The sequence below is a fragment of the Eleutherodactylus coqui genome, chromosome 9 (assembly GCF_035609145.1).
Source record: "Eleutherodactylus coqui strain aEleCoq1 chromosome 9, aEleCoq1.hap1, whole genome shotgun sequence".
Classification (NCBI taxonomy): domain Eukaryota; kingdom Metazoa; phylum Chordata; class Amphibia; order Anura; family Eleutherodactylidae; genus Eleutherodactylus; species Eleutherodactylus coqui.
In genome coordinates, this window is record NC_089845.1 from 139,740,539 (window position 1) to 139,767,068 (window position 26,530).

Sequence of the window (26,530 nt, forward strand, 5' to 3'; positions counted from 1 at the left end):
CTATAGATCTACACTGCACATCCCTATGTCCTGATTTCATACAGAGGCACAGAGAGGTTTTTTTTCACAAGTTTATACGGATCCCTGAAAAAAATTGTGGCGCAGTGTATTGTATGATTCATTACAAAAAGAGAATATGGGGCAGCACAGAGGTGTTATTCGGGTTACAGACATAGTAGCTTATGGCACATAACATTTTTAGCATAAGCAGTATAAAGAGAAAAAAGACAAAATTCTCAGCGCTCAAGAAGAGGGTACAGGTTAACTGCAAGATAAATATAGTAAATGACTTACTGTACGGAGGCGTCCGTAGGGTAGACGCCTCCGATCCCAAAAAGCATATAACAAAGTCCTGTGGCAAAGGCGATCCGTTTCACTAGTTTATTGGCTTACAAAGATGGTAGACGCGTTTCGGCCAGTTAAGGGTCTATATTTATCTTGCAGTTAACCTGTACCCTCTTCTTGAGCGCTGAGAATTTTGTCTTTTTTCTCTTTATACTGCATACGTTTCCCCCATCAATTTATTGTTTGGGGGTCATCTCAAGCCGCTCTGCAGCCATCATTCACCTGCATGAATTGGGACCTCAGGATCTACCCGTTTGATTACAGCTTATGAACTATGGTCATCTGAACAGTGAACGCTCCCTTCTTATTATATTTTCAGCATAAGGGGATTAATTATTCAAGTTCTGATTATCACATCTAGTCATTCTTACATCTTGGTCTCTGGCAACTAAAGGTGCTGTTTCTTTAGACTTTTTAAAGAAGGTCTCTACAGATGAAGTAACAAATTTAATTTGGGGTATAAGCAGTGAAATAGGGGTCTTGATACAATAGAGACGTATGGCTCAATCTTATCAGCATTGATGGTTCCATTCAGAACCATTGTTGCTAATTTATGCAAAAAAAAAACCAGGGCAAAATAGCGATGGCCACAAACTGAACATACCCCCGTTGTAGTCAATGGAGTCCATTCAGCACTGTTTGGTTCAGTCATAAGGCAGATCTGTTCAACTGGAAATGGGAGGGGGGTACCATTTTTCTGCTTCCCAAATGGAAAGGAAAAACAGAAACCGCTCATGCTGAAGTGAAGAAGCCATTTAAGGGGCTTTCCAGAACTTTTGCTATTGATGACCTAGTCTCAGGATCGGTTATCAATAGTTGACCGGTGGTGGTCCACCACTCAGGATCCCCACTAATCAGCTGATTGCCAGGCCTGCTGTCAGTGTTTGGAAGCAGATAGTGCTGTCTACAGTGCAGCGGCCCAGTTTAGTACCCCAGGCACAGCTTCTATCGAATTCAATGGGGGCTGAGCTTGCGGTACTAAACCAGGGCGCTGTCATAAAGACAGCACTATCTGCACTGGCCATGGACAAGACGATCAGCTGATCAGTGGTGATTCGAAGTGATGGACCCCTGCCACTTGGGATGAGGCACTTGGTTAAATGGGGTTCACAAAAATATGAATTACAGGTTTAGCCGATACTAAACTGGGTGTATCAATAACACATCCTGTCAGCTTTAAAATGTTTCTGCCATCTAGTGATAAAACATCTCACTATGCAACATCACTATTGTATCCAGCTGCAGCTATAACACCCACTGGCACAGTATAGGCTTGTATGATTTCTGCTCATCTATAGATAAAATGCATTTAATGAAACCAGTCCTTGTTTCCACTAGGGCTCACTATCTAATTTGTCTGATTGTTTCTTCACATGAAGGAAACTAGTGGCTTTTTGTAATTTTTTTTATTAAGGATGGGGGATATAACGGTTTTTTTTAGCAAGCCTTATTTATAAAACCAGCATACCTGGAAAAAAAAACTAACAAGACCATAAGGAAAGCTTTAAAATTCTATGAAGATGATACCCCTGTTGGAATCAAACCCCAGTGGTGCATGCTGACATTCTAACCACCGAGTAATATTTTCACACTGATTGAAATAAAGCGTTAGACCTAATAAGGGTTAATGCACACTAATAAAATTAAGCATGATATAAAAATAAAATCCAACTTACAAATCGTAGAAAGCAGTTTCCTACTTCTTGATGGGCGTTAGGTTCTGGATGCACACATTCCTCAATGAGGGATAAAATGTCTCTGTGTACCATAAGAATGTCCTCAATGTTGGAGAATAACATCTGGAATTATCCGTGTTAGAGAGTTAATAGAAGAATATTAGGTGCTCACCAAGCAATTCCTGAAAAATCACACTCTACAGTATAAGGGCTCCGTCACACGGGCGTTTTTTCGCGCTCAGCCAATCAGAGGCAGCACTCACTCACCCATTCATGAATTCATGAATGGGTGAGTGAGAACTGTCTCTGATTGGTGAGGGCTGTGACCAATCAGAGGCAGCTCATTCAGCAGGCGGGGATTTTAAATCCCCACCTGCTGAATACTACACAAAGCAGTTCAGGAGAACTGCCGGCCGGCCACGGCTGAACTCCGGCTGCAGGGACAAGGTGAGTATACATTTTTTTTTTATTTTTACACGTTTTCAGGATGGTTTTCAGGGAAGGGCTTATATTTTAAGCCCTTCCCCGAAAATTCATACAGCGCTTGCCGGCAGCCCATTGCTTTCAATGGAGCCGGCTGTATTGCCGGCTCCATTGAATTCAATGGGAGAACATTGTTCTTCTCTGCCACAGTTGTGGCACAGCTGTGGCAGAGGAGAACAATCTTTAGTATATGTTCTCAATGAGGTCCGCGCTGCTGCCGCCGGCCCCATTGAGCGCATATGCAAGCACCAATTTGCGCAGAACGCAGTTACATGCGTTCTGTGAATCGGTGTGTCATATAATTATTGGCACATCCGCATCAAAAGCGGACATGTGACCGATCCCATTGCTATGCATTGGGTCTATATATCTGCAGATCGCAAGCGGATCTGCAAATTGGACCCAAATACGCCCATGTGACCGAGGCCTAATGCAACTTTAAGGAGTCATTTCATCCCTATAAAACAATCCCATCAAGATAGGTATACCAGGCCTAGAATAATACAGTCACTAAACAGTCTAAATCTAAAGAAAATCATATTACAAATCCACTAACTTATCAGGGATCAGCAAAAAATGTAAGTCTGGCTGTCTGTAAAGTTTCTAATCAGGAAAAGAACAATTGGACAGGTTGACTTGTGCCATACCCTCCAGGACATTAAACTATTTAGCTTAATTTCCCTGTTGAAATAAACATAGACTCAGCAAATCTGATTGTGCATGTTTACGGGGGACTTGGAATACATAGAGGGGAAATTTGAATACCAAAACTCTGGCAGTAAAAAGTTGCAAAGTTTGCCATAAGCCCCACGTGCAACAAAAATTTGCATTTTTTTTTATTTTTCACCATCCTTGCCACTTTCTCAAAAAGAGGGCATGGCTTGTTGGGAAGGGAATCTGTCACAATGCATTCTGATTTATCATAAGTGTGTTATAGATACAGGAGGTATGTTATAGAGCAAGAGGAGATGAGCAGCTTGATGTACAATACACAATGCCTTGTAAGAATATGCATCTCCTTAGTGCTTTCCCTGTTTTGTTGCATTATAGCCTAGAATTAGAATGGATATACATTTTTTTATTTTATGTAATGTACCTGACAACATAGTCCAAATTGTTATAGAGCAGGGGCATCAAACTTATTTTCACCGAGGGACACATTATCCTTATGGGTGCCTTCAAAGGGCTGATTGTAATTGTAAGACAGTATAGTAATAGTGACCCCCATAGTGGCCACAGTAGTAATAGTGACCCCAGTAGTAATAGGGTCCCCTTAGTGGCCCTAGTAGTAAGTGACCCCAGTAGTGATAGGAACCCCACAGCGGCCACAGTAGTAACAGTGACCCCCCATAGTGACCCCAGTAGTAAGTAATACGAGTGACCCCGCATTGTGACCCCAATAGTGGCCCCAGTAGTAACAATGACCCTCATAGTGGCCCTAGTAGTAACAGTGACCACCACAGTAGTACCAGTAGTAATTGTGGCCCCAATAGTAACAATCACCCCCAGAGTGTCCCCAGTAGTAATAGCAACCTTCACATCAGACTCAGTAGTAATTGGCCCCTTGCCGGACAGCATTCCTACAGGCATTAATAATAATAATCTTTATTTGTATAGCGCCAACCTATTCTGCAGCGCTTTCAAGCAGGGGAGAAACACAGACAATACAACAATTACATGTGATATACAATAAGTTTGAAACAAACAGAGTAGGGGTGGTTTTTCTAAGAAGCCGCTAAATAAAGTCGGATCCAACCAATTAACGTAAGAAGTCACATAATTGGTTAAATATGGTCCCTCTGTGTGCAATCAAAGTGTCACATGATGTCCGAATAAGTACACCTGTTTTGAAAGGCCCCTTAGTCTGTGATACCACTCAAGGATCTTTGACAGGTTGATTATTGGGCCAGAGTGTTCTTCTGAATGTTCATGTGCCTGAGAATTGGGCTATGTAGAGGGACCAATGATCAGCCAATGAAGGAGCAAACACTCGTTCATTGGCTCATCAGCTCACACATGCTTGCTGATCAGCAGTACATCTCCCATTGGGATTGTTTGTTCCCAAGCTCCGATTCTCGGTCAATGTAAAGGAAAATTAAATGCAGGCCCTCGAATCAAGGATTCAAGCCATGTTAAAGCACTATAAACAAGCAACATGAAGACCAAAGAGCTCTTCCAACAGGTAAGAGACAGCGTTATGGAAAGGCATTGATCAAGTTTGAGATATGTAAAACTATCCCAAACATTTAACATTCCCCGGAGAATGCTTAAATCCATTTTAATACAATGGAAAGGATATGGCAGATACAAACCTGACAAGAGGAGGCTGCTCCCCAAAACTTGCAGGCCAGGCAAGGAGGACATTAATCAGAGACTCAACAAAGACGACAACGATAACTCTGAAGGAGCTTCATAGATCCAAAGCAGAGATGGAAGAATCTGTCTGTTGGACCACTATGAGCTGTACACTCCGCAGAGTGGAGCTTTATGAAAAGGAGCCATAAAAAATCCATTGTTTAAAGAAAAACATAAGAAAACATGTTTGGAGTTCATCCAACAGCATGTGGCAGATTCCCCGGCACACGGAATAAGGTTCTGTCGTCAGATGAAACTAAAACTGACGTTTTTAGGCGCCATGGGAAACACTATGTATGGTGCAAACCGGACACTTCCCAATACCCCTCGAATACTATTTTCTCAGTGAAATGTGATGTTGGCAGCATCATGGTATGGGGAGGCTTTTCATTGCCAGGGACTGGAAAACTGGTTAGGATTGAAGGAAAGATAGATGGCAGTAAATGCAGAACAATTCTTGAGGAAAATCTATTTCAGTATGCCAAAAATTTGAGACTGGGACAGAGGTTAACCTTCCAACAAGACAATGACCTTAAATACACTGCTAAAGATATACTGGAAGGGTCTAAGGGAAGAGATGGAAATGTACTGGAATATTCTAATTAAAGCCCAGATGTCAATCCAGTTGAGAATCTGTGCCACAACCTGAAGACTGTTGGACACCATCACAACCATCTAACATGAAGGTGTTGGAGCAGTTTTGCCTAGAAGAATGGGCAAAAATCCCAATGTCTGGATATGATAACCTAATGGGGACATTTGAAGAGACTTGCAACTGCAATTGCAATAAAAGGGGGCACCACAAAGTATTAACTGTCACATACACTAAAGTTCTCATTTTTGTTTGCCTACAAAGGGTATTCATTCTCCTCTCGGGAACCATCTTTTTTAAATATGCCCATTATCTTGAAAAGCTGGAGTCTTCTTTGCAGTTTTTTACTACTTGTTGCTGGGGGATCCGACCACCTCTACTATGGAGCAGAAATAGCTGACGCTTGCACACTTCTAACTCTGTGTACAGCAATCTGCTGGGTGTCCGGGATCTCTGGAGTGCATGTGCAATAGTAAACAGGGCATATATTGGAAACAGAGATCATTAGTGATGCTTTAGTTTCGCATTTGTAGCACAATGGAATGGGGTTCCTGAGATGGGAATACCCCTTTAATTATTGTTTGGGTCACAGTAAAAAATTATTTAGCATCTTTAAAGTGGTTGGTATGTAATCAAATAGTACAAACCTCCAAAAATCCATTTTAATTCCAGGCCATAATGCAACAAAACAGGGAAAAAAATAAGGGGGTCAATAATTTTGCAAGGCAGTATAGTTTGGGGAATTTAGTATAACTTGCATTTTCTCACTTACATCCAGAGACGTAACTAGGAGCTCTTGGGTCCTGATGCTAAATTATAGGGCACCCTACAAGGAAAAAGTAACAGGGCCCCCTCCTTATCACATACTGTTATAATACTGGTGTCTTCTTATGTGATGGAGGGGTCCTTGGGCCCCTTAAGGCTCCAAGGCCTGGTAGTAACTGCTACCCCTGAACACCCTATAGCTACGCTCCTGCTTACATCCCTGATCATGGTGAGCTTATGAGTCCAGTGGGCAATCCTAATTAGTGATTGACAGATATCTCTATGTGCACTCATGAAGGGAAGACTGTTAATCACTGAATTCGAGAAATGTATATTTTCAAGGGGAAAGGCTTGAAAAGTAGCCCGTGAACTATGGCTAGAACGTAATTTGCTTAAAACTGCTGGTGATTTGTAAATCTGAAATTATTATGATAGTTATATATTATTGTTTTGCCATTTAATCAGATATACAAAGTAGCAGCATTTAAAGAACCTTTCACACGGAACGTAATTGCGCTGTAGGATGCAGCAAAATCTGCAGCGGCGGAATTCCTCAACAAAATCCACAGGTCTAACTTCAGGTTTTGATGTGGAATTGCAGGCGGGTTTCAAGCTATTTTCAATTTTGCATCAAAATCCGCAGGTAGCCTGCGGATTTTAGTGCCGAATTCCCTGCAGCTTGTCATGCGGCCTATTCCGCCCTGTGTGAAAGGTCCCCAAAAGTGCTGCTACTTCCTATGACTGATGAAATGGCAAAAAAATAACATAAAATGAACAAAATAATTTCAGATTTACAAATTCCTAGCAGTTTTAAGCAAATTACATTGTAGGCATAATTCAGGAGCTACTTCTGTAGCTTTTTACCTTGAAAATATAGCTTATCTGCGCACCATCTCCAAACTAAGATAACTCAGTGTCCCTCTCTATATTAGAGTATACTAGGACTAGTGTTTCCGGTGGAGCAATGTGCCACTTACTAATATAATATAGTGAAAGGGGTTGGTCACAGGTCCTAAACCAGCAGAGCCTGACAGCAGCCGTGTGCTTACAGAACTTATGATGATGTCACCGTCATGTGATCAGTCATTGGGGCTCTGAGCTTCGATCCTGATCACATGACGGTAACATCATCCCAAGTTCTGTAAGCACACAGTTGCTGTCAGGCTCTGCTGGTTTAGGACCTGTGATAACATCACCATCATGTGATCAGGGCCGAAGCTCTGATCCCCAATGACTGATCACATGACGGTGACATCACCACATGTAACTCACACAGTCACTTATCACTCACAGACAGGTGATCGTTAGTATTTTGATTATATATTTTCCATATATCTAGTTTCTAATGGACTGGATTCTCGATTATGGTTCTTTATGTCCCCTTCCACTGTGGTCACAAGTAGTGTGGCATAGCATTCGACGTGTATATCCTTTGTATCAGAATGTGTCTGAAAAATCCCAACAATGTCCGCATTTCTCTCTCCAGACTTCTGATTATGCTTTGAGAATGTATTACTGTATGTGTCTGTGCTGGATATATAGCACTGTAGGGGCTGTATCACAATCAGATAAAAAGATTAATGCTTGGGGAGCTAAAATTTATTCTGCACTAAATTGAAGAATGTTTGCACAATGCATTATGTGCTGCGGGCAGGAAGCGCTGCGATGAATACAAAGTGAAGAAAGAAAACATTTCTGACTGCCGTTTGGATGAAACACTGTAATACAGTCAAATTCTGTAAACCAAGCATTAAAGAGACTAGACAACGTCTAGATCATCAGGCCTCCTGGATTATTGCATGGTTACAGGAAGGAATATAAAACTTCTTTATAAGGATAGAAAACCTCAAAACAGTCAAAACAAAATGCATAAAACCTGTAAATACTGAAATACATTCATACGTAAATACTATTTTCATCCTGAGTCATTTGATTTGTTATAGTACTTTAAATCAAAAGACAAGGATATGAAGCTACGGTGGAACTTCAAGTTCTTCGAAAACTTGTCTGGTTTGGCTATCCAGGCTATGAAGCATTAGATATACATGAGATGTTAAATAGGTTGTCCCATGAAGACAGCGCTTTCCATAAGTTCTATCATTGGATACTTTTGATGTCAAAGTCTAAACTCCTACTTGATGACCCCCTTTAGGAGCCAAGGTGGAGAAATGCTCACGAAGAGTGGCTTTCCACGTTGTGAACTTGATCTGTCTATGTATTGATGCGCCTTCAATGGTTTAGGGAGGGTGTGCATGGACTGTGACTGGTTGCTTTTAAGGGGTTAAATGTGGTCTGTGAATCCTACCCCAGCAGATGGTCATTTGGGATGGTCCTTCTAAATTTCCCATATGGACCTGACCTGTAGTGCTGCAGCCAAATGGTCATCCCAGTGTTAATCGTTCCTATGCTTTTACACAGAAATGATCATCATTAGTAAATGGAGATGGAGCGGGCCGGGGATCATTCTGGTAGTTGTTCATAAGTGAATGACCACCTGTTTGGACGGGCCAATTCTTCGTTCAAGCAGAAACTGAGCAACGAAAGAGAAGTGAACAAATTCTCATTCATTGCTCAGTCGGGGCTTGCATGTACACTGAACGATAATCATTCAGATTCCCGTTGCATGCAGGAATCAGAACGATTTATTGGACCGTGTAAAAGGAACCCAATAGCCAGCTCCCTTCTCTAACATAGCTGATGTAGAGACAGAAACGGGGTTGGCTTAGTTATTGAAATGAGCCAGTTAGCCAGTATCTGCAAGCTCGTCACTGAGACCAAGAAGGGGGAAGAATATCTATATCACATGACCTGAAGATGGAACCAGAATGGCAACGTTGGTGAAGGGTGGAGCCAAACTGGATTTGAGTACATTTTTACCCAGACAGCCCCTTTAAAGGGATATTGGAATTTCCACAAATAATAGTTATTTATTGTATAATGAAAAGTTATAACATTTTTCAGTACACTTTCTATGTTTGCGGTCAGTCATTGGAACTTTCCGTTTTTGTTCTTCAGGGGATAAAAATCTATCTTGGTTATGTGATGAACACACAGGTGTATGGCTTATTGAGAGCTGATCATTTTATAGTAATAGACTAGATATTCACCTGTTTATCACATCAACAAGACAGATTCTTATACACAGATAAACAGGGAAGGGTCCCAATAAATGACAGCAAGTAAAGAATGGGAAAACGGGGACGAATTTATATAGAAAGTTTATTAAAGCTCATTATGAAAGAAAGAAGCTTTATTTGTTACAAAGGCAATGCTGCTTTAAGTTGGGTACAAATTAGGTATTCAATATTAGTGATGTTTTTGGTATCACAGGACTTGGTAAACGGGTGGGTGTTCATCAGAGTACAGCTGAGGTCTTCAGACTGACTAGACATGTCAGGACTCTGGTTATGTTGTTCCAAATAAACCTATTAGTGAAAGTCACAACACATCCACATCTCCTGAAAATAAAATGCAACCATCACAAAGTTCAGGACTAACCTTTACAGTCTCCTCTGTAACATTTTTATCAGATTTTGAAGCTGCATATTGCATCATTCGTTGGAAAAACGCCTAGGAATAAAGAGAGATGTCTTGTTAGGATTGGTTAAAATGAAAAAGGTTTGCTACCGTGTTAGATGGTAGAGCAAAACGTGATTGTTTTCAGGAAGAGAAACCAAGTCATCTTGTAGATATGATACCTTTTAAAGGCTAACAAAAATACATGATGTTATAGCAAGCTTTCAAACCTCCTTAGGGTTCTTCTTCAGGGTAAATAAAATAGATCGAAGAGACCATAAAACTTTCACATCTCTTAACAGTGAACTAATTAAGTATTTACTCCTCTGCTCATCCTGTTCTGGTATTGTTTTAAGTGCAAATTAATCACACCATGTCTGTGCATTTTCACACACATATATATATATATATATATATATATATATATATATATATATATATACATATACATACACCTCTTGGGATCTATTTCATTTCCTGAAAAAGAACCCTGCATAGGTTGGAGAGCTCGTTATACCATCATGTATTTTTGTTAACCATTAAAAGGTATCATATCTTCAAGATTACTTGGTTTCTCTTACTAAGAACAATCACAGTTAGAATTGAAAGGAAAAAATAATTCATAGCATTTAGTCTTTTCCCAATGTTCTCGAAAAGAGTCAACTATTCCTAGTGTCCAGGAATCACTGGCCAGTTGGCAACCCTGGCCTGAGGCGTTTGTGCGCCAGACACTTTTAACTCTGTCCTTTCTAGGGGTGAGGATGCAGGGTAAATGGGGGCTTCTGGCTAGGCTGGGGGGCTAGCTGCTTGGCACTAGCCCGCCTCCTGAATGAATTTGGAAAGACATGATGAACTTTTTGAGTTTAGTGAAATGTAGAATAGAGTTGGTAAAGGCAAAGTAGCAAAATTTTTATGTAAATTAAATAGAGCACATATAAAAAAAAATTTACATAATCAAAAGTCGGTACTACACAGGATTGATCATGCTTTGGAGGATCGTTTGTGGTTCTTTTCTATGAAAATATATTAAATGCTCTTAGTAGGCGACCTAGACTTGTTATAGCAGATTTTAATAACTTCTACAGTTCTATTAAAACACTAGTAGAGCGTTGCCATCTTTATAACATTGTTTAGTGGCCTTTCCTCTCTCTAGTTATTGCTTTCATAGTACAGGTCATTGGTTCAGCTGTCTTGTTAGGAAAAAAAATCATAAATTGATAGTGTATGAATGGTTTGTGGGACTAGAATCGACTCACAATTAGAGATGAGCGAGCACCAAAATGCTCGGGTGCTCGTTACTCGGGACGAAATTTTCGCGATGCTCGAGGGTTCGTTTCGAATAACGAACCTCATTGAAGTCAATGGGCGACCCGAGCACTTTTGTATATTGCCGATGCTTGCTAAGGTTTCCATTTGTGAAAATCTGGGCAATTCAAGAAAGTGATGGGAACGACACAGAAACGGATAGGGCAGGCGAGGGGCTACATGTTGGGCTGCATCTCAAGTTCCCAGGTCCCACTATTAAGCCACAATAGTGGCAAGAGTGCCCCCCCTCCCTCCCAACAATTTTTACTTCTGAAAAGCCCTCATTAGCAATGCATACCTTAGCTAAGCACCACACTACCTCCAACAAAGCACAATCACTGCCGGCATGACACTCCGCTGCCACTTCTCCTGGGTTACATGCTGCCCACCCCCCCCCCCCCCTCCCCTGCACGACCCAGTGTCCACAGCGCACACCAAATTGTCCCTGCGCAGCCTTCAGCTGCCCTCATGCCACACCACCCTCATGTCTATTTATAAGTACGTCTGCCATGAGGAGGAACCGCAGGCACACACTGCAGAGGGTTGGCACGGCTAGGCAGCGACCCTCTTTAAAAGGGGCGGGGCGATAGCCCACAATGCTGTACAGAAGCAATGAGAAATCCAATCCTTTGCCACCTCCATCTGGAGCTGCACACGTGGGCATAGCAATGGGGAACCTATGTGCCACACAGTATTCATTCTGTCAAGGTGTCTGCATGCCCCAGTCAGACCGCGATTTTTTATAAATAGTCACAGGCAGGTACAACTCCGCAATGGGAATTCCGTGTGCACCCACAGCATGGGTGGCTCCCTGGAACCCACCGGCTGTACATAAATGTATCCCATTGCAGTGCCCTGGACAGCAGAGCTAACGTCAGATTAAATGCAGGTGGGCTTCGGCCCACACTGCATGCCCCAGTCAGACTGGGGTTCTTTAGAAGTGGACACATGCAGTTACAACTCCGTGTGGACCGACAGCATGGGTGGGTGCCAGGAAGCCACTGGCGGTACATACATATATCCCATTGCAGTGCCCAGCACAGCTGAGGTAATGTCATGTTTAATGCAGGTGGGCTTCGGCCCACACTGCATGCCCCAGTCAGACTGGGGTTCTTTAGAAGTGGACACATGCAGTTACAACTCCGTGTGGACCGACAGCATGGGTGGCTCCCTGGAACCCACCGGCGGTACATAAATATATCCCATTGCATTGCCCATCACAGCTGAGGTAATGTCATGTTAAATGCAGGTGGGCTTCGGCCCACACTGCATGCCCCAGTCAGACTGGGGTTCTTTAGAAGTGGACACATGCAGTTACAACTCCGTGTGGACCGACAGCATGGGTGGCTCCCTGGAACCCACCGGCGGTACATAAATATATCCGATTGCATTGCCCATCACAGCTGAGGTAATGTCATGTTAAATGCAGGTGGGCTTCAGCCCACACTGCATGCCCCAGTCAGACTGGGGTTCTTTAGAAGTGGACACATGCAGTTACAACTCCGTGTGGACCGACAGCATGGGTGGCTCCCTGGAACCCACCGGCGGTACATAAATATATCCCATTGCAGTGCCCAGCACAGCTGAGGTAATGTCATGTTAAATGCAGGTGGGCTTCGGCCCACACTGCATGCCCCAGTCAGACTGGGGTTCTTTAGAAGTGGACACATGCAGTTACAACTCCGTGTGGACCGACAGCATGGGTGGCTCCCTGGAACCCACCGGCGGTACATAAATATATCCCATTGCAGTGCCCAGCACAGCTGATGTAGCGTCAGCTTTAATGCAGGTGGGCAAAAAATTAATTGGATTACACTGTAGGCGAGGGCCCAAAAAAATTGGTGTACCAACAGTACTAATGTACCTCAGAAAAATTGCCCATGCCCAACCAAGAGGGCAGGTGAAACCCATTAATCGCTTTGGTTAATGTGGCTTAATTTGTAACTAGGCCAGGAGGCAGCCCAGTTAAAATAAAAATTGGTTCAGGTGCAAGTTTCAACGCTTTAATGAGCATTGAAGCGTATAAAAATTGTTTAGAAAAATTATATGACTGAGCCTTGTGGGCCTAAGAAAAATTGCCCGTTCGGCGTGATTACGTCAGGTTTCAGGAGGAGGAGCAGGAGGAGGAGGATGAATATAATACACAGATTGATGAAGCTAAAAGGTCCCCGTTTTTTATGGTGATAGAGAACAATGCTTCCATCCGCGGGTGCAGCCTACGTATTGTTTAGGTATCGCTGCTGTCCGCTGGTGGAGAAGAAATGTCTGGGGAAATCCAGGCTTTGTTCATCTTGATGAGTGTAAGCCTGTCGGCACTGTCGGTTGACAGGCGGGTACGCTTATCCGTGATGATTCCCCCAGCCGCACTAAACAGCCTCTCTGACAAGACGCTAGCTGCAGGACAAGCAAGCACCTCCAGGGCATACAGCGTGAGTTCAGGCCACGTGTCCAGCTTCGACACCCAGTAGTTGTAGGTGGCAGAGGCGTCACGGAGGACGTCGTGCGATCGGCTACGTACTCCCTCACCATCCTTTTACAGTGCTCCCGCCGACTCAGCCTTGACTGGGGAGCGGTGACACAGTCTTGCTGGGGAGCCAGAAAGCTGTCAAAGGCCTTAGAGAGTGTTCCCCTGCCTGTGCTGTACATGCTGCCTTGTCTCCGCGCCTCCCCTGCTACCTGGCCCTCGGAACTGCGCCTTCTGCCACTAGCGCTGTCGGATGGGAATTTTACCATCAGCTTGTCCGCCAGGGTCCTGTGGTATAGCATCACTCTCGAACCCCTTTCCTCTTCGGGTATGAGAGTGGAAAGGTTCTCCTTATACCGTGGGTCGAGCAGTGTGTACACCCAGTAATCCGTAGTGGCCAGAATGCGTGTAACGCGAGGGTCACGAGAAAGGCATCCTAACATGAAGTCAGCCATGTGTGCCAGGGTACCTGTATGCAACACATGGCTGTCCTCATTAGGAAGATCGCTTTCAGGATCCTCATCCTCCTTCTCCTCCTCCTCCTCCGGCCATACACGCTGAAAGGATGACTGGCAAGCAGCATGGGTACCCTCAGCAGTGGGCCAAGCTGTCTCTTCCCCCTCCTCCTCATGCTCCTCCACCTCCTCCTCCTCAACGCGCTGAGATATAGACAGGAGGGTGCTCTGACTATCCAGCGACATACTGTCTTCCCCCGCCTCCATTTCCGAGCGCAAAGCGTCTGCCTTTATGCTTTGCAGGGAACTTCTCAAGAGGCATAGCAGAGGAATGGTGACGCTAATGATTGCAGCATCGCCGCTCACCATCTGGGTAGACTCCTCAAAGCTTCCAAGGACCTGGCAGATGTCTGCCAACCAGGCAGGAGCGTAGAGTTCCACTGTGTGGGCACGTCGCACAGCAGTCGGTGCACTGGCAGATTAAACCTATGTTGCAGGGTGCGCAGGCTGGCAGCGTCCGTGTGGGACTTGTGGAAATGTGCGCTGAGCCGGCGCACCTTTCCGAGCAGGTCTGACAAGTGTGGGTAGCATTTCAGAAAGCGCTGAACCACCAAATTAAAGACGTGGGCCAGGCATGGCACGTGCGTGAGGCTGCCGAGCTGCAGAGCCGCCACCAGGTTACGGCCGTTGTCACACACGACCATGCCCGGTTGGAAGCTCAGCGGCGCAAGCCAGCGGTCGGTCTGCTCTGTCAGACCCTGCAGCAGTTCGTGGGCCATGTGCCTCTTCTCTCCTAAGCTGAGTAGTTTCAGCATGGCCTGCTGATGCTTGCCCACCGCTGTGCTGCCACGCCGCGCGACACCGACTGCTGGCGACGTGCTGCTGCTGACACATCTTGATTGCGAGACAGAGGTTGCGTAGGAGGAAGAGGAGGAGGGTGGTTTAGTGGAGGAAGCATACACCGCCGCAGATACCATTCTGGGCAGGGGCCCGAGAACAGTTCCTGGGAGTCTGCCTGCTCCTCAGAATGTGTCATTGTAATGGAGTGAGGAGGCTGGGAGGAAGGAGGAGCAGCAGCCAGAGGATTCAAAGTTGCAGCAGTGGATGGCGCAGAACTCTGGGTGGTCGATAGATTGCTGGATGCACTTTCTGCCATCCACGACAGGACCTGCTCACGCTGCTCATTTTCTAATAAAGGTCTACCGCGTGGACCCATTAATTGTGAGATGAATGTGGGGACGCCAGAAACGTGCCTTTCTCCTAATCCCGCAGCAGTCGGCTGCGATACACCTGGATCAGGAGCTCGGCATGTGCCCACACCCTGACTTTGGTCTCCGCGTCCTCGCCCGCGTCCACGTCCTCTAGGCCTACCCCTACCCCTCAGCATGGTGTATTACCAGTAGTGCAGAAACAGAACACTGTAATTAAATGTGCCGCTTATTGGCCTGTGGTTGGAGGCTGACTTCGCTTACGGAACGCACAGCAGAGCCAGGAAAGAATTTTGCGCAAGCCTGCTGTAACACTTAGCTGACTGCGTATTAATCAGGACTACTACCCCCAGCAGAGACGCAGTACACTCAGGACGGTCACAGGCAGCCCAAATAGATTTTTTTGTCCCAAATTTTTTTGGAAAAGCCCACGGCCTATATAGACAGTATATGTCTTTCACCTTTTTCACTGTCCCTGCCTCAGCACTACTGGCCCTATACTATGTAAAATTACTACAGACTGTTTCCCTCTGGACAGGATAACAGCAGTGATGTAACGGGCAACGCAGAACCAGGAAAGAATTTTGCGCAAGTCTGCTGTAACACTTAGCTGGCTGCATATTAATTAGGACTACTACCCCCAGCAGAGACGCAGTACACTCAGGACGGTGACAGGCAGCCCAAATAGATTTTTTTGTCCCAAATTTTTTTGGAAAAGCCCACTGCCTATATAGACAGTATATGTCTTTCCCCTTTTTCACTGTCCCTGCCTCAGCACTACTGGCCCTATACTATGTATAACTACTGCAGACTGAGGACGCAATGCTCTGCACGGCCGATATACAAAAAAAAAAAAAAAGTGCAACACTGCAAAAAGCAGCCTCAACAGTACTGCACACAGTCAGATGTGGCCCTAAGAAGGACCGTTGGGGCTCTTGAAGCCTAAAATCACTCCTAACACTCTCCTTATAGCAGCTCTACCATCAGCAGCACTTTCCCTGAACTATGTCAGAATGCATCTGTGGCGAGCCGCGGGAGGGGCCGATTTATATACTCGGGTGACACCTGATCTCACCAGCCACTCACTGCAGGGGGGTGGTATAGGGCTTGAACGTCGCAGGGGGAAGTTGTAATGCCTTCCCTGTCTTTCTATTGGCCAGAAAAGCGTACTAACGTCTCAGAGATGAAAGTGAAAGTAACTCAAACATCGCGCGGTGCTCGCCTCTAGTAACGAGCATCTCGAACACGCCAATACTCGAACGAGTATCAATCTCGGACGAGTACGTTCGCTCATCTCTACTCACAATCAATCATAAACTGCATGTTTATACAACAATGGTTCAATGTGTCATTGTGAATAGGCAGTCAGTAAGACAGAGGGCATGTACTCATTTTATTTAGACATTTTATTTTAGGAATTGTGAATTGGTAAACTTTGGTTATAATTAGAGATGAGCGAGCATACTCGATAAGGCAAACTACTCGAGCGAGTAGTGCCTTATTCGAGTACCTGCCCGCTCGTCTCTCAAGATTCGGCTGCTGGAGCAGGTGACAGGTGAGTTGCAGAGGTGAGCAGGGGGGAGCGGGGGGGGGGGGGGGGGAGAGGGAGAGAGAGATCTCCCCTCCGTTCCTCCCCGCTCTCCCCCGCCGCTCCCCGCCCCCTGCCGTCACCCGAATCTTCAGAGACGAACGGGCAGGTACTCGGATCAGGCAATACTCGCTCGAGTAGTTTGCCTTATCGAGTATGTTCGCTCATCTCTAGTTATAGTGTTCAGTATACACTTATACCTTATATTTATCAGCTTTATTAGGGTGCATGTGTATGGACGTGTCTTCTGTCTGATTTTTGGGTCCGAAAATCAGAAGGAAATAACATCCATTCACCAATAGCCTTTTTTTACTTGGATAAATAGCCCACGTTATGTCAACTTTTGTCCGATTCTCGGTCGAAAATAGAAAATAGTACATGTCAATGTGTGGTGTCCTACAGAATGCCCGTGTGCTGCCTGATGCAAGTTGCACCAGAGAAACTTGGACGTAACTTTTCAACAGTCTGTGTGCATGAAGCCTTAGTGCTGATAAATGTGAAGAATTAATAAACAAGAAAAAGCAAAAGAAAATGAATGTAAAATGTTTTGAATGGACCGTTAGGCCATTTAAATAGCGTTTCTTTACTTATGCCTCGTGTGGAGGTAGAAAATAAATCCTTGGAGACATTTAAGACGCCCATTCAGATGAGGGGTGTGAAAATGCAAAACTTCATTTTTGGAAAGTGGAAAATTTATGTGGAGTTAATGTAGATGAAATTGACACACTGGGGAAGCTTAAAGGGGTTGTCCCGCGAAAGCAAGTGGGGGTATACACTTCTGTATGGCCATATTAATGCACTTTGTAATGTACATCGTGCATTAAATATGAGCCAAACAGAAGTTATTCACTTACCTGTTCCGTTGCTAGCGTCCCCGTCTCCATGGTGCCGTCTAATTTTCAGCGTCTAATCGCCCGATTAGACGCGCTTGCGCAGTCCGGTCTTCTTCTTTTCTGAATGGGGCCGCTCGTGCCGGAGAGCGGCTCCTCGTAGCTCCGCCCCGTCACGTGTCGATTCCAGCCAATCAGGAGGCTGGAATCGGCAATGGACTGCACAGAAGACCTGCGGTCCACCGAGGGTGAAGATCCCGGCAGCCATCTTCACAAGGTAAGTAAGAAGTCACCGGAGCGCGGGGATTCAGGTAAGCACTATCCGTTTTCTTTTTTTAACCCCTGCATCGGGTTTGTCTCGCACCGAACGGGGGGGCTATTGAAAAAAAAAAACCCCGTTTCGGCGCGGGACAACCCCTTTAATATTCGGAAACAATAACCGATCCGCAGTCACAGACTCAAGATGTAAAAGGAAAAACATTTTTGTGAACTAATATCTACAAGTGTCAATCAAACTACAGTTTTCATTCACATCACACAGTGTTCTGCCTGCATATTGTAGCACAGAGTTATTTAGTACATAAGGTGATACATTTCAGAAACAAGGCTGTTATCAAGGGCTCTCTTTACATGCGTTTGCAATCCGTTTTTCATCCATGCAAAATGGCCCAAATTATATAACTTTTCTGTTTTTACTATCTCCTGGCAACATGCGTAAAAAATGCAAAACACGCTTGTGTAACATCTGTGTACACTGCGTTATTTTTACATCCCCATAGACTTTCTTAGGTTTTTTTGGTTAGTGAAAGTAGACATGTTGCAATTTTTTTGTATTTTTACGCACAACATCAGTCCACAGAAAGAAATGAATCTCTGAATACACCAATTTAGTTCAATGGGTCCAAGTGCTGTCTGTATTAAGTCAGTACAAAATGAGAACAGAAAATACACCCTTGTGAATGGGTCTTAAATAGAGATGAGAGCATACTCGCTAAGGCAAAGTACTCGAGCGAGTAGTGCCTTATGCGAGTACCTGCCCGCTCGTCTCTAAAGATTCGGGTGCCAGCGGGGGGCAGGGAGCGGTGGGGGAGAGCGGGGAGGAACGGGGGGGAGATCTCTCTCTCACTCTCTCCCCCCTGCTCACTCCCGCAACTCACCGCTCTCCTCCGCCGGCAGCCGAATCTTTAGAGACGAGTGGGCAAGTACTCGCATAAGGCACTACTCGCTCGAGCAGTTTGCCTTAGCGAGTACGCTCGCTTATCTCTAGTCTTAAATGTAACTGTATTGCTCAAAATTGTGCTGGGACTTCCCACAGGATAGTGGAAGAAAGAGCTATTTTGTAAGTGTCCTAACTCAGATCTGTTCAATAAACTTTATGCTGCGAAATATTAACTAAACTAAAAAGAGTGCCTTATTGAGAAAAGGGTATAATAATATGGCTTACTCAATTAAATCTTTGCATTGGCTGAATGACTGGACCAATCTGCACTAAATTTGCCACATGTGAATCAGGTGCTTCGGATGTTTTAGACCAGGTTTCAGCTCTCTAGGATCTACCGTTTGTGAAAATATTTGCCATAAATCAGAATACGGTCAAATGACTGGACCACTTTGCACCGAATTTGCCAAATACGTAAATAAAGTATTTCTGAAGATGTTAGACCAGGTTTCTGCTCTCTAGGATTTACTGTTCACGACATCTTCACAAAAACATAAGAATACAGCCAAACAACTAGAATAATGTGCACCAAATTTGGAATACAGGTAAATTAGGCACTTTGGAAAGCTTTAGAATGGGTTTGAGTTCTCTAGCACCTATCATTTGTGACATAGTCACAAAAAATCAGAATACGGACAAAATTTAGACCAATCTGCACCAAATTTGCCGCAGAAGTAAATCAGGTACTTTGAAAGATTTTAGACCAGCTATGTAGGACCTATCATTCACAACATATTCGCAAAAACACAGAATATGGACAAACAACTGGACCAATCAGCACTAAATTTGAATCGTGGGTGAATGAGGCACTTCTGAAGCTTTCAGACCAGTTTTCAGCTCTCTATGACCTACTGCTCGATATATTCGCAAATATGAGCTGAAACCTGGTCTAAAAACTTTCCGAAGTGCCTGATTTACCTTTGTGGCTAATTTGGAGCTATAAATATGTTGCCTATCAGCAGCAAACAAAGTTTTTAACCGAACATACAAACAACAGTTAGGCTGGTATCACACAGGGCAGAATTTCCGTGCGGCAATTCTGCCCGCGGCTCCTAATCTGGAATTAGCCAGCAGAGTGGATGAGATTTTGCAAAAATCTCATCCACACGCTGCGGCCAATCCATTGCGGCAAAGCTGGGCGGAAACAAACACGCAGTGCGGAATTCAAATCCGCGGCATGTCAATTCTTTTTTTGTTTCTGCTGTGGCCTTTCTCCCCTCTATGGGGAGAGAAAGCCGCAGTGGAATGCCGGAGACGAAACTGCTCCAGAACTCACGGGTTTTGAAGCTGCGCTTTTCCAGCAGAATTGTTGCGGTTTTTTTGGTGTGGCCATTCCATGAGAATTCCGCTGGAATTCCGTCCCTGCAGCGAAAGTGGATTTGGCCGGTGACCTCCGTTTACCTGTCTTTACGCCGTCTTCTTTTCTGTGCTGCAGACGTGCCGGACGGCATGCCAGCGCACATGCGCAGTACAGGTAGTGCTGCACCGTCGCTAGGCGATAATGCAGCTCCCGCTACCTTTACGCAATGATGACTGCAGAATGGCCGTGGGTCGGACAGCTTCCATTAACTTCAATGAAAGCTGTCCATGCGGACTCCTAACAGAATCACAGCATGCTGCTATTTCTCCTCTGCTAGCACAAAATCGCAATCGATTTCCGCTCGTGTAGATGAAATCGCGTTTTTACATAGCATGCTATGGGCGCTATTTGCTGCGGAATCTGGAGGCGGATGCCTGTTATGGTTTCCACAATGCAAATCTGCCCATCTTCAGGCGGCCTATATGTGATCTTTTGTGCAGTCTTACTTGGTCATCACTGAATGAATGAAAAGACTCAAATCGGTGAACTAAAAGGGCAATATATGTAGGAACATGTATAGGATATGGTTACTACAGAAAGTCTCAATGCAACACCCTTATGTTTGTCATCTCTTGTATCTATAAGTTTGAATTAGGGTCTAATAAGGTAAATTGTTCATGTCAAAGCCCTCACTAGCCACGTTTTTATACTCCAGCTGTTGCTCTAAGGGGCTACTATGGTCAGCTGCAGTCCTGACTGTCTGGCTTGTTCATGTGACGTGTTGTCCAACCAAAGGATGCAGCAAATAATGACGCATGAGCGTAGAGATGGAGCGGGGGACCCAAATAGTGACAATGTGGAGATAGTAAAGAATTCTAGGTAATCATATTAGGAAGTTTATATTTTTAAACATGTTGGACAAGTTTCTTTTTTAACCCTTTAAGGCCCATTTTACTATATGTGCAGCTCTCTACTGCTTTTCAGCAGTTTCCGCCTCTGTATAGACCAGAATTAACCCTTTCCAATCTACTGTCTGACCTCTGAAGACATTATGATTTAAGGCTGTACAGCTCTGATGTTGGAAGACGTCCGTTGGGGTTCTCTTACTGTATATTGCCAGCCTCTCTGCTGTCGGAGCCTATCCAACGTGTCACCTCATGCAGTACTGGCTTTAGCCAGCATATAGCGCCGTTGTATAGTGGCAGAAAAAGAGTAAGACCCCTAGGAAAACCAGGATACAAATTGGGTTGGAAAGGGTTAAAGGGTGTCTACCTAAAAAGCACAAAATGTACACTTCCTTAAAGCTCACAATCAAATCAGGCATGAATTTCATCTTCTGACTTTTAGACAGCCCCAAAAGCCGCCAACATTTTTAAGAGATGTCTACCCTTTTTAATAACTAGGGCGCAAATCACTCCGATGTTCTCATTTCTTGTTCCTGTCTTAATATATGTGAGCTTGATACTGGAATTTCAATTTCATTGATTCTACTCAAAGCTGATATATTTTTTCTTTCTCTAAGGACAACTTTTATGCATGTAAGAAAAGCCAACTCCTTCCGGATACGAGTCACATTGATTCCAAATCCAATGAAGAAAACGAAATATCATCTATTGATCCTATTAGTGTAAATTACAGAGATAATGTACTGTACAGTCCTCATACCATATAGTAGGCCACCAGAATCCCATATACATATTGACAGTATGTTACTATCTGGGCAATTGATTTGTGATGCTGGCAATTTTATTTGGGAATCTATCCTGTGGAAATCTAAGATTTAAGTTAGAAGAATCTAATACAACTTTGACAATTGGCTCGGTAATTAGAGCACACATCTCCGACAAATGTTAGCCCGGCAGTATCCTCCAGTAATATGATGCATGGCAGGTATATGAGATCATCTTCATTTCTAATTCTGTCATTATCATTTCATGACAGATAGCAAGAAGCAATATCTTCTAGAGTGAAAGTATAATTCTCTTTTATGCCTCCACTAACATAGCTGCCAACACCAACATGGACATTTTACTGAAGCATAATTCAGTTCTACGTTTTCCCTTCCAAGTAATTACTGTAGCCATCATTGTGACACAAGTGAACTGCATGTTCTTCGAGTTCCAGTATAATCAGCACAATTCATGCTGAACAAAATACTATAAATATATATTCCCATTAACAATAACAACAGCATTCTTGAAAAGGGGTTATCCTCAGAACAGGCCATCAATATCTGATCATTGGGGGTCCACTGTTTGAGATCCCCTCCGATCAGCCGAATGAAGGGGATTGTTAAGCCTGTCAGCTCATGGTTAATTTTGCCAGCACACCTTGTTCTGTCCAGACGCGCCAGTGTTAACATCTCCTGTGCCTTCCAGTCAGGTTAATTACCCTGCTATGTGTCTGAGTAGTGTGTTGGTGATTGACAGGTCTATCTACCTATCGGCTCCTCACGCCTCCCTATAAGATCCAGCTCTGGCTGCCTAGGAGTTGCCGATTATTTTTCAGTTTCAGTGTCTGCTGAGTAGTCCAGCTACTCTGACATGCTGGTAATCTGGCCCTGGTACTTTGTGCCATTCCCTCAGTCTTCTAGCCAGTCTGCCTCGTTTGGTGTCCCGCTTCTGTCAGTTTGTCCGCTAGACCTCGCTGTTATCAGCCAGGGTTTTCCAGTCCTCCTCTGTTTGTTTCTTGCTTCTGTCAGCTTGTCTGCTAGACCTCGCTGTTATCAGCCGGGCCTTACCATCTGCCTCTGTTCTGTTTGCATTGTTTTGTGTTGCTTCTTGTCATCTGCCTTTCCTGTCGGTGCTAGTGGGTAGTTGTTTCTTGCATAGGTACTGCAGTCCCTGCCTGTCCCCCCTAGTAAGCATAGGGTCAGAGTTGGCGGCCTGGACTTGTCCACCATCAGGGCTATCTCCAGGAAGGGACAGTGGCGTGGGTGTAGAACAGGGATCCCTGCGCCGTGTGTACCTAAGTACCCCACTAGTACCATAACAGGGATGCAATGCTCATGCGAGCTCTGCAGCCTCTTCAATGTTTATATCTAAGCACAATATTATGTTTATATATTATTTATAATAGTCATTCTAAGCATTACAGGCTCGTTCTGTTCACTTCAATAGGACAAACCTGCAGTACCCAAAATGGCCAGTATAAATAATCCAGCATTTTTAGAGGTAAGCACACCCTTCAATCAGCTGATTGGCGAGAGTCCCGAGTGATGGACCATTACCAATGAGGTATTTATGGCTCATACTGAGGATAGGCCATCAATTTTTAAAGGCTGGATAATCTCTTTAGGCCCAATGTCCACAAATGGATTTTCACAGCTTAATTTCACAGCAATTTCCATCCATAAACATGCTAGGTTAAAAGATTCTCTCCTGCCCATGAGCGAAAATCAATTGCGCTTTTCCACATGCCAGGGAGAATGGCAGCATGTTCTATTCTGTGTGGAAAATCGCAAGGATGCCTTCCATTGCAGTCAAAGGAAGCCGTGCGTCCGACGATACTTCTGCAGTGAGAACTGTAGAAGTATCGTGAGAATCTGCATCATAGCCCAGCTCTGGCACGTCCTGTGCTGCACTTCGCATGTGTGCCGGCTCACCGGCGAGACACTCATGGCAGATCCGGACAGGTGAGTATGGGTCTCTGGGGGCACGGGGTCTGATTCCGCTGTGAGATTTCGCAGTCGGAATCTGACCCGGCCGTGGGCATGAGCCCTTAAAGCATATCTGCAGATTTCCTATGTTACCATAACTAATGTATAGAAAACCCTGAGCTTGGGGCATACTATAAAGTATTCATGATTTTATTTAGTATTTCCATATATCCTGCAAGGAAATGTGGATAAAACCTGTGCATTTTGCTTTTGCCATCTAAGCAAAGTAATTGATCACTTTGATTGATAGTACCGGGACAACTGACAGTCATGAGTCCTTTTTACATGAAATACTAACTCATAGCATCTCACCTATTTTATCATAAAAAAATAATTAAACCAAACACTACTCAACACCAAAAATACTATGGTGGCGGTATCATACAGTATCTTTGTTACAGGCATAAAATATGGAGATTTTGCTTGAAAACCTGCTGCAATCAGTAAGAAAACTGCAACCTTAGAAAATATTTTTTTCCCACAAGACCTTAAACCTAAGAATACATTCAATGATGCACAAAAATGGGTTTAAAAACAGCAGTTCAGGTCCTGGCAGCAGTTCTCTGCTGCAGATAAAATATGGGGAGATCTTGCTTAAAAAACACCTACATTCAGCAAAAGAACTGCAGCTACCGCATATAGTTATTTTCCGACAAGACACTGAAACTAAACCTAAAGCTAATAATTTACAAGAATGGGTTAAAAATATCAATGCTCAGCAGGGGTGTACTCAGAACTCATCGGGCCCCATAGAAAAACTCAGAATCAGGTCCCAAAAAAATTATATTAGAGATAGCATATCTATAATGTGGCAGCCTTAGAAACGGCGGCTCAGCTCTAGCACACCTCTAAACAATGCAGTCACTACATTATAGTCAGATACCAGCTTTTGACACAACTTGATTTACTAAAGGTGCTTTTGGATGGTACGATTATTGTTCAAAAAATCGTTCAAACAAACAAAAGTGAACAATAATCATTCCATCTAAACGCGAGTTAAAGATCGGATGACCAACAATGATCATTAAGGTTTTGCTCATCGTTCATTTTATGCAGGCATAAAAATCTTTGTTGGCTCGTTCACAAGTTGTTCAGTTTAAACACTGATCGTTTGGTCCCTCTCAGTCGCTTATACAGCAAATGTGAAACACTGAATGATTCTTGTTTGACCGAGCCAACAATATATCTGCCTCTCTAAACAGGCTGAACGAAAGCGAACGAGCTAGCGGTGGCGGAAAACAATAATCAAGAAGGGTGTAGCAAACTCAATGGCATCGGAGGCTTGGGTCCCAGATGAATATTTAGAGTCGAAAGCCTTAGAGAGGGTTACAAAAATTAGATGAATTGTGGAGGTTCCACCAACCAGAAGAATTCACCAATGGTAGGCAAGCTAGATATGTGAGAATCTAAAGAAAAAAAACTGGTGAATAGGCGCGACTCTCCAGAAAAGGTAGTGGGACAGTAGAACGTAATATCCAACTTTTTGTTTATTAAAGAGTAGCATAATATATAAGTTTCGGGGTGAACCTCTTCATCAGTCAAGCTGGGTAGGACATCACTCTTGGGACTGAAGGAATATGGATCCCAAAAGTGATGGTGATACCAGTGGCAGAGCTGGCTTCAACTTCTCCTGGTGTCCCCAGCTCCAACACTGGTATTACCAGCACTTTTGGAATCCATATCCCTTCAGTCCCAAGAATGATGTCCTACCAAGCTTAACTGATGAAGAGGTTCACCCCGAAACTCATATCTTATGCTGGCTTTTAATTTATTTAATAAACGAAAAGTTGGTATTACATCCTACCGTCCCACCACCTTTTCTAGAGTGTCACCATTTTTTTTCTTTTAGATTCTCACTCATTAAACGATAATTGGCTCATCTAAAAAGACCCTAAGCCAAAAGAAACACAATTATTGTAGCTCAGATAAGGTACATCCTAGTTGCCTGTCTCCCGCTTATTTCCTCCATAGTGGCAAGTTCTTCCTTATGAGCCCGGTGTGGAGGTGCCTGTAAGAGCTGTAGTTTATCCTCTGCCAGACAGGAGAGACTCATGGCCATCAGGGAAGGAAAGAGGATGCGTATGTTCGGGTCAGTTAACAAATTTACGGTTCTTCTGTCTCTCTTTTCTGATATTCGTACATTGATAATAACTTTTTTAATATCGTGCTTTACATCAGATAAGATATTTTTATACTCTAGCAAACATTAAAATGAAGCAAACGAGCTCATGAGACTACTGCATGACGCGAGGAGCTGGTATCAGGTGCGTGTATTTGGGTTTGATCCCTGACTTTGAATGACTATAGTTGCTGGCAGTAAAGTTAGATGTGATTTGGGTCAATCCAATGGCTTTTCTGATTGTCAAATGTGTCTTCCTATGTAAGCACTGACAAATTGCTTTGAAACATAATGACTATAATTGGTTTGGCAGCACATACCCATAAGCTTTCCTAACACTGTATTAGACTGCTTGGTTTGCAATAAAGCCAACTTTTCATTAGAAGCTGTTAAAAATGCCATTTGGGCAAGTTGGATCCAGCTGTTTGCTTTGTTTCCCTAGTTTACGTCTCTCACATGGTCCTCACTTCTTTTCAAGAGGTGTTGGAATAAATTATATGTCACTTATAAAAAGTAACATTCCTATCAGTGTCACATCTTAAAAGCTTGCAAGACGGCAGAAGCAGATCCGAGTACCAGTCAGCCATTCTACAATCGAGTGCCAGGCCTTCTGTTTACCCTTTGCATACTATTCGAGGCTGTGAATTTTTCC

At 44.0% G+C, this 26,530-nt stretch overlaps 1 protein-coding gene across 1 annotated transcript in view; it reads right to left on the reverse strand.

Annotated features, from left to right (window-relative positions):
* PREX2 (phosphatidylinositol-3,4,5-trisphosphate dependent Rac exchange factor 2) overlaps window positions 1–26,530 on the reverse strand; it is a 320,125-nt gene that overhangs the window by 236,579 nt on the left and 57,016 nt on the right. The window contains exons 2-3 of the mRNA XM_066578561.1: window positions 9,715–9,786; window positions 2,022–2,144 (exon numbers count right to left, since the gene is read on the reverse strand). Of these exons, the coding sequence (XP_066434658.1) occupies window positions 2,022–2,144; window positions 9,715–9,786 (195 nt within the window). The remainder of the gene's footprint in view (window positions 1–2,021; window positions 2,145–9,714; window positions 9,787–26,530) is intronic.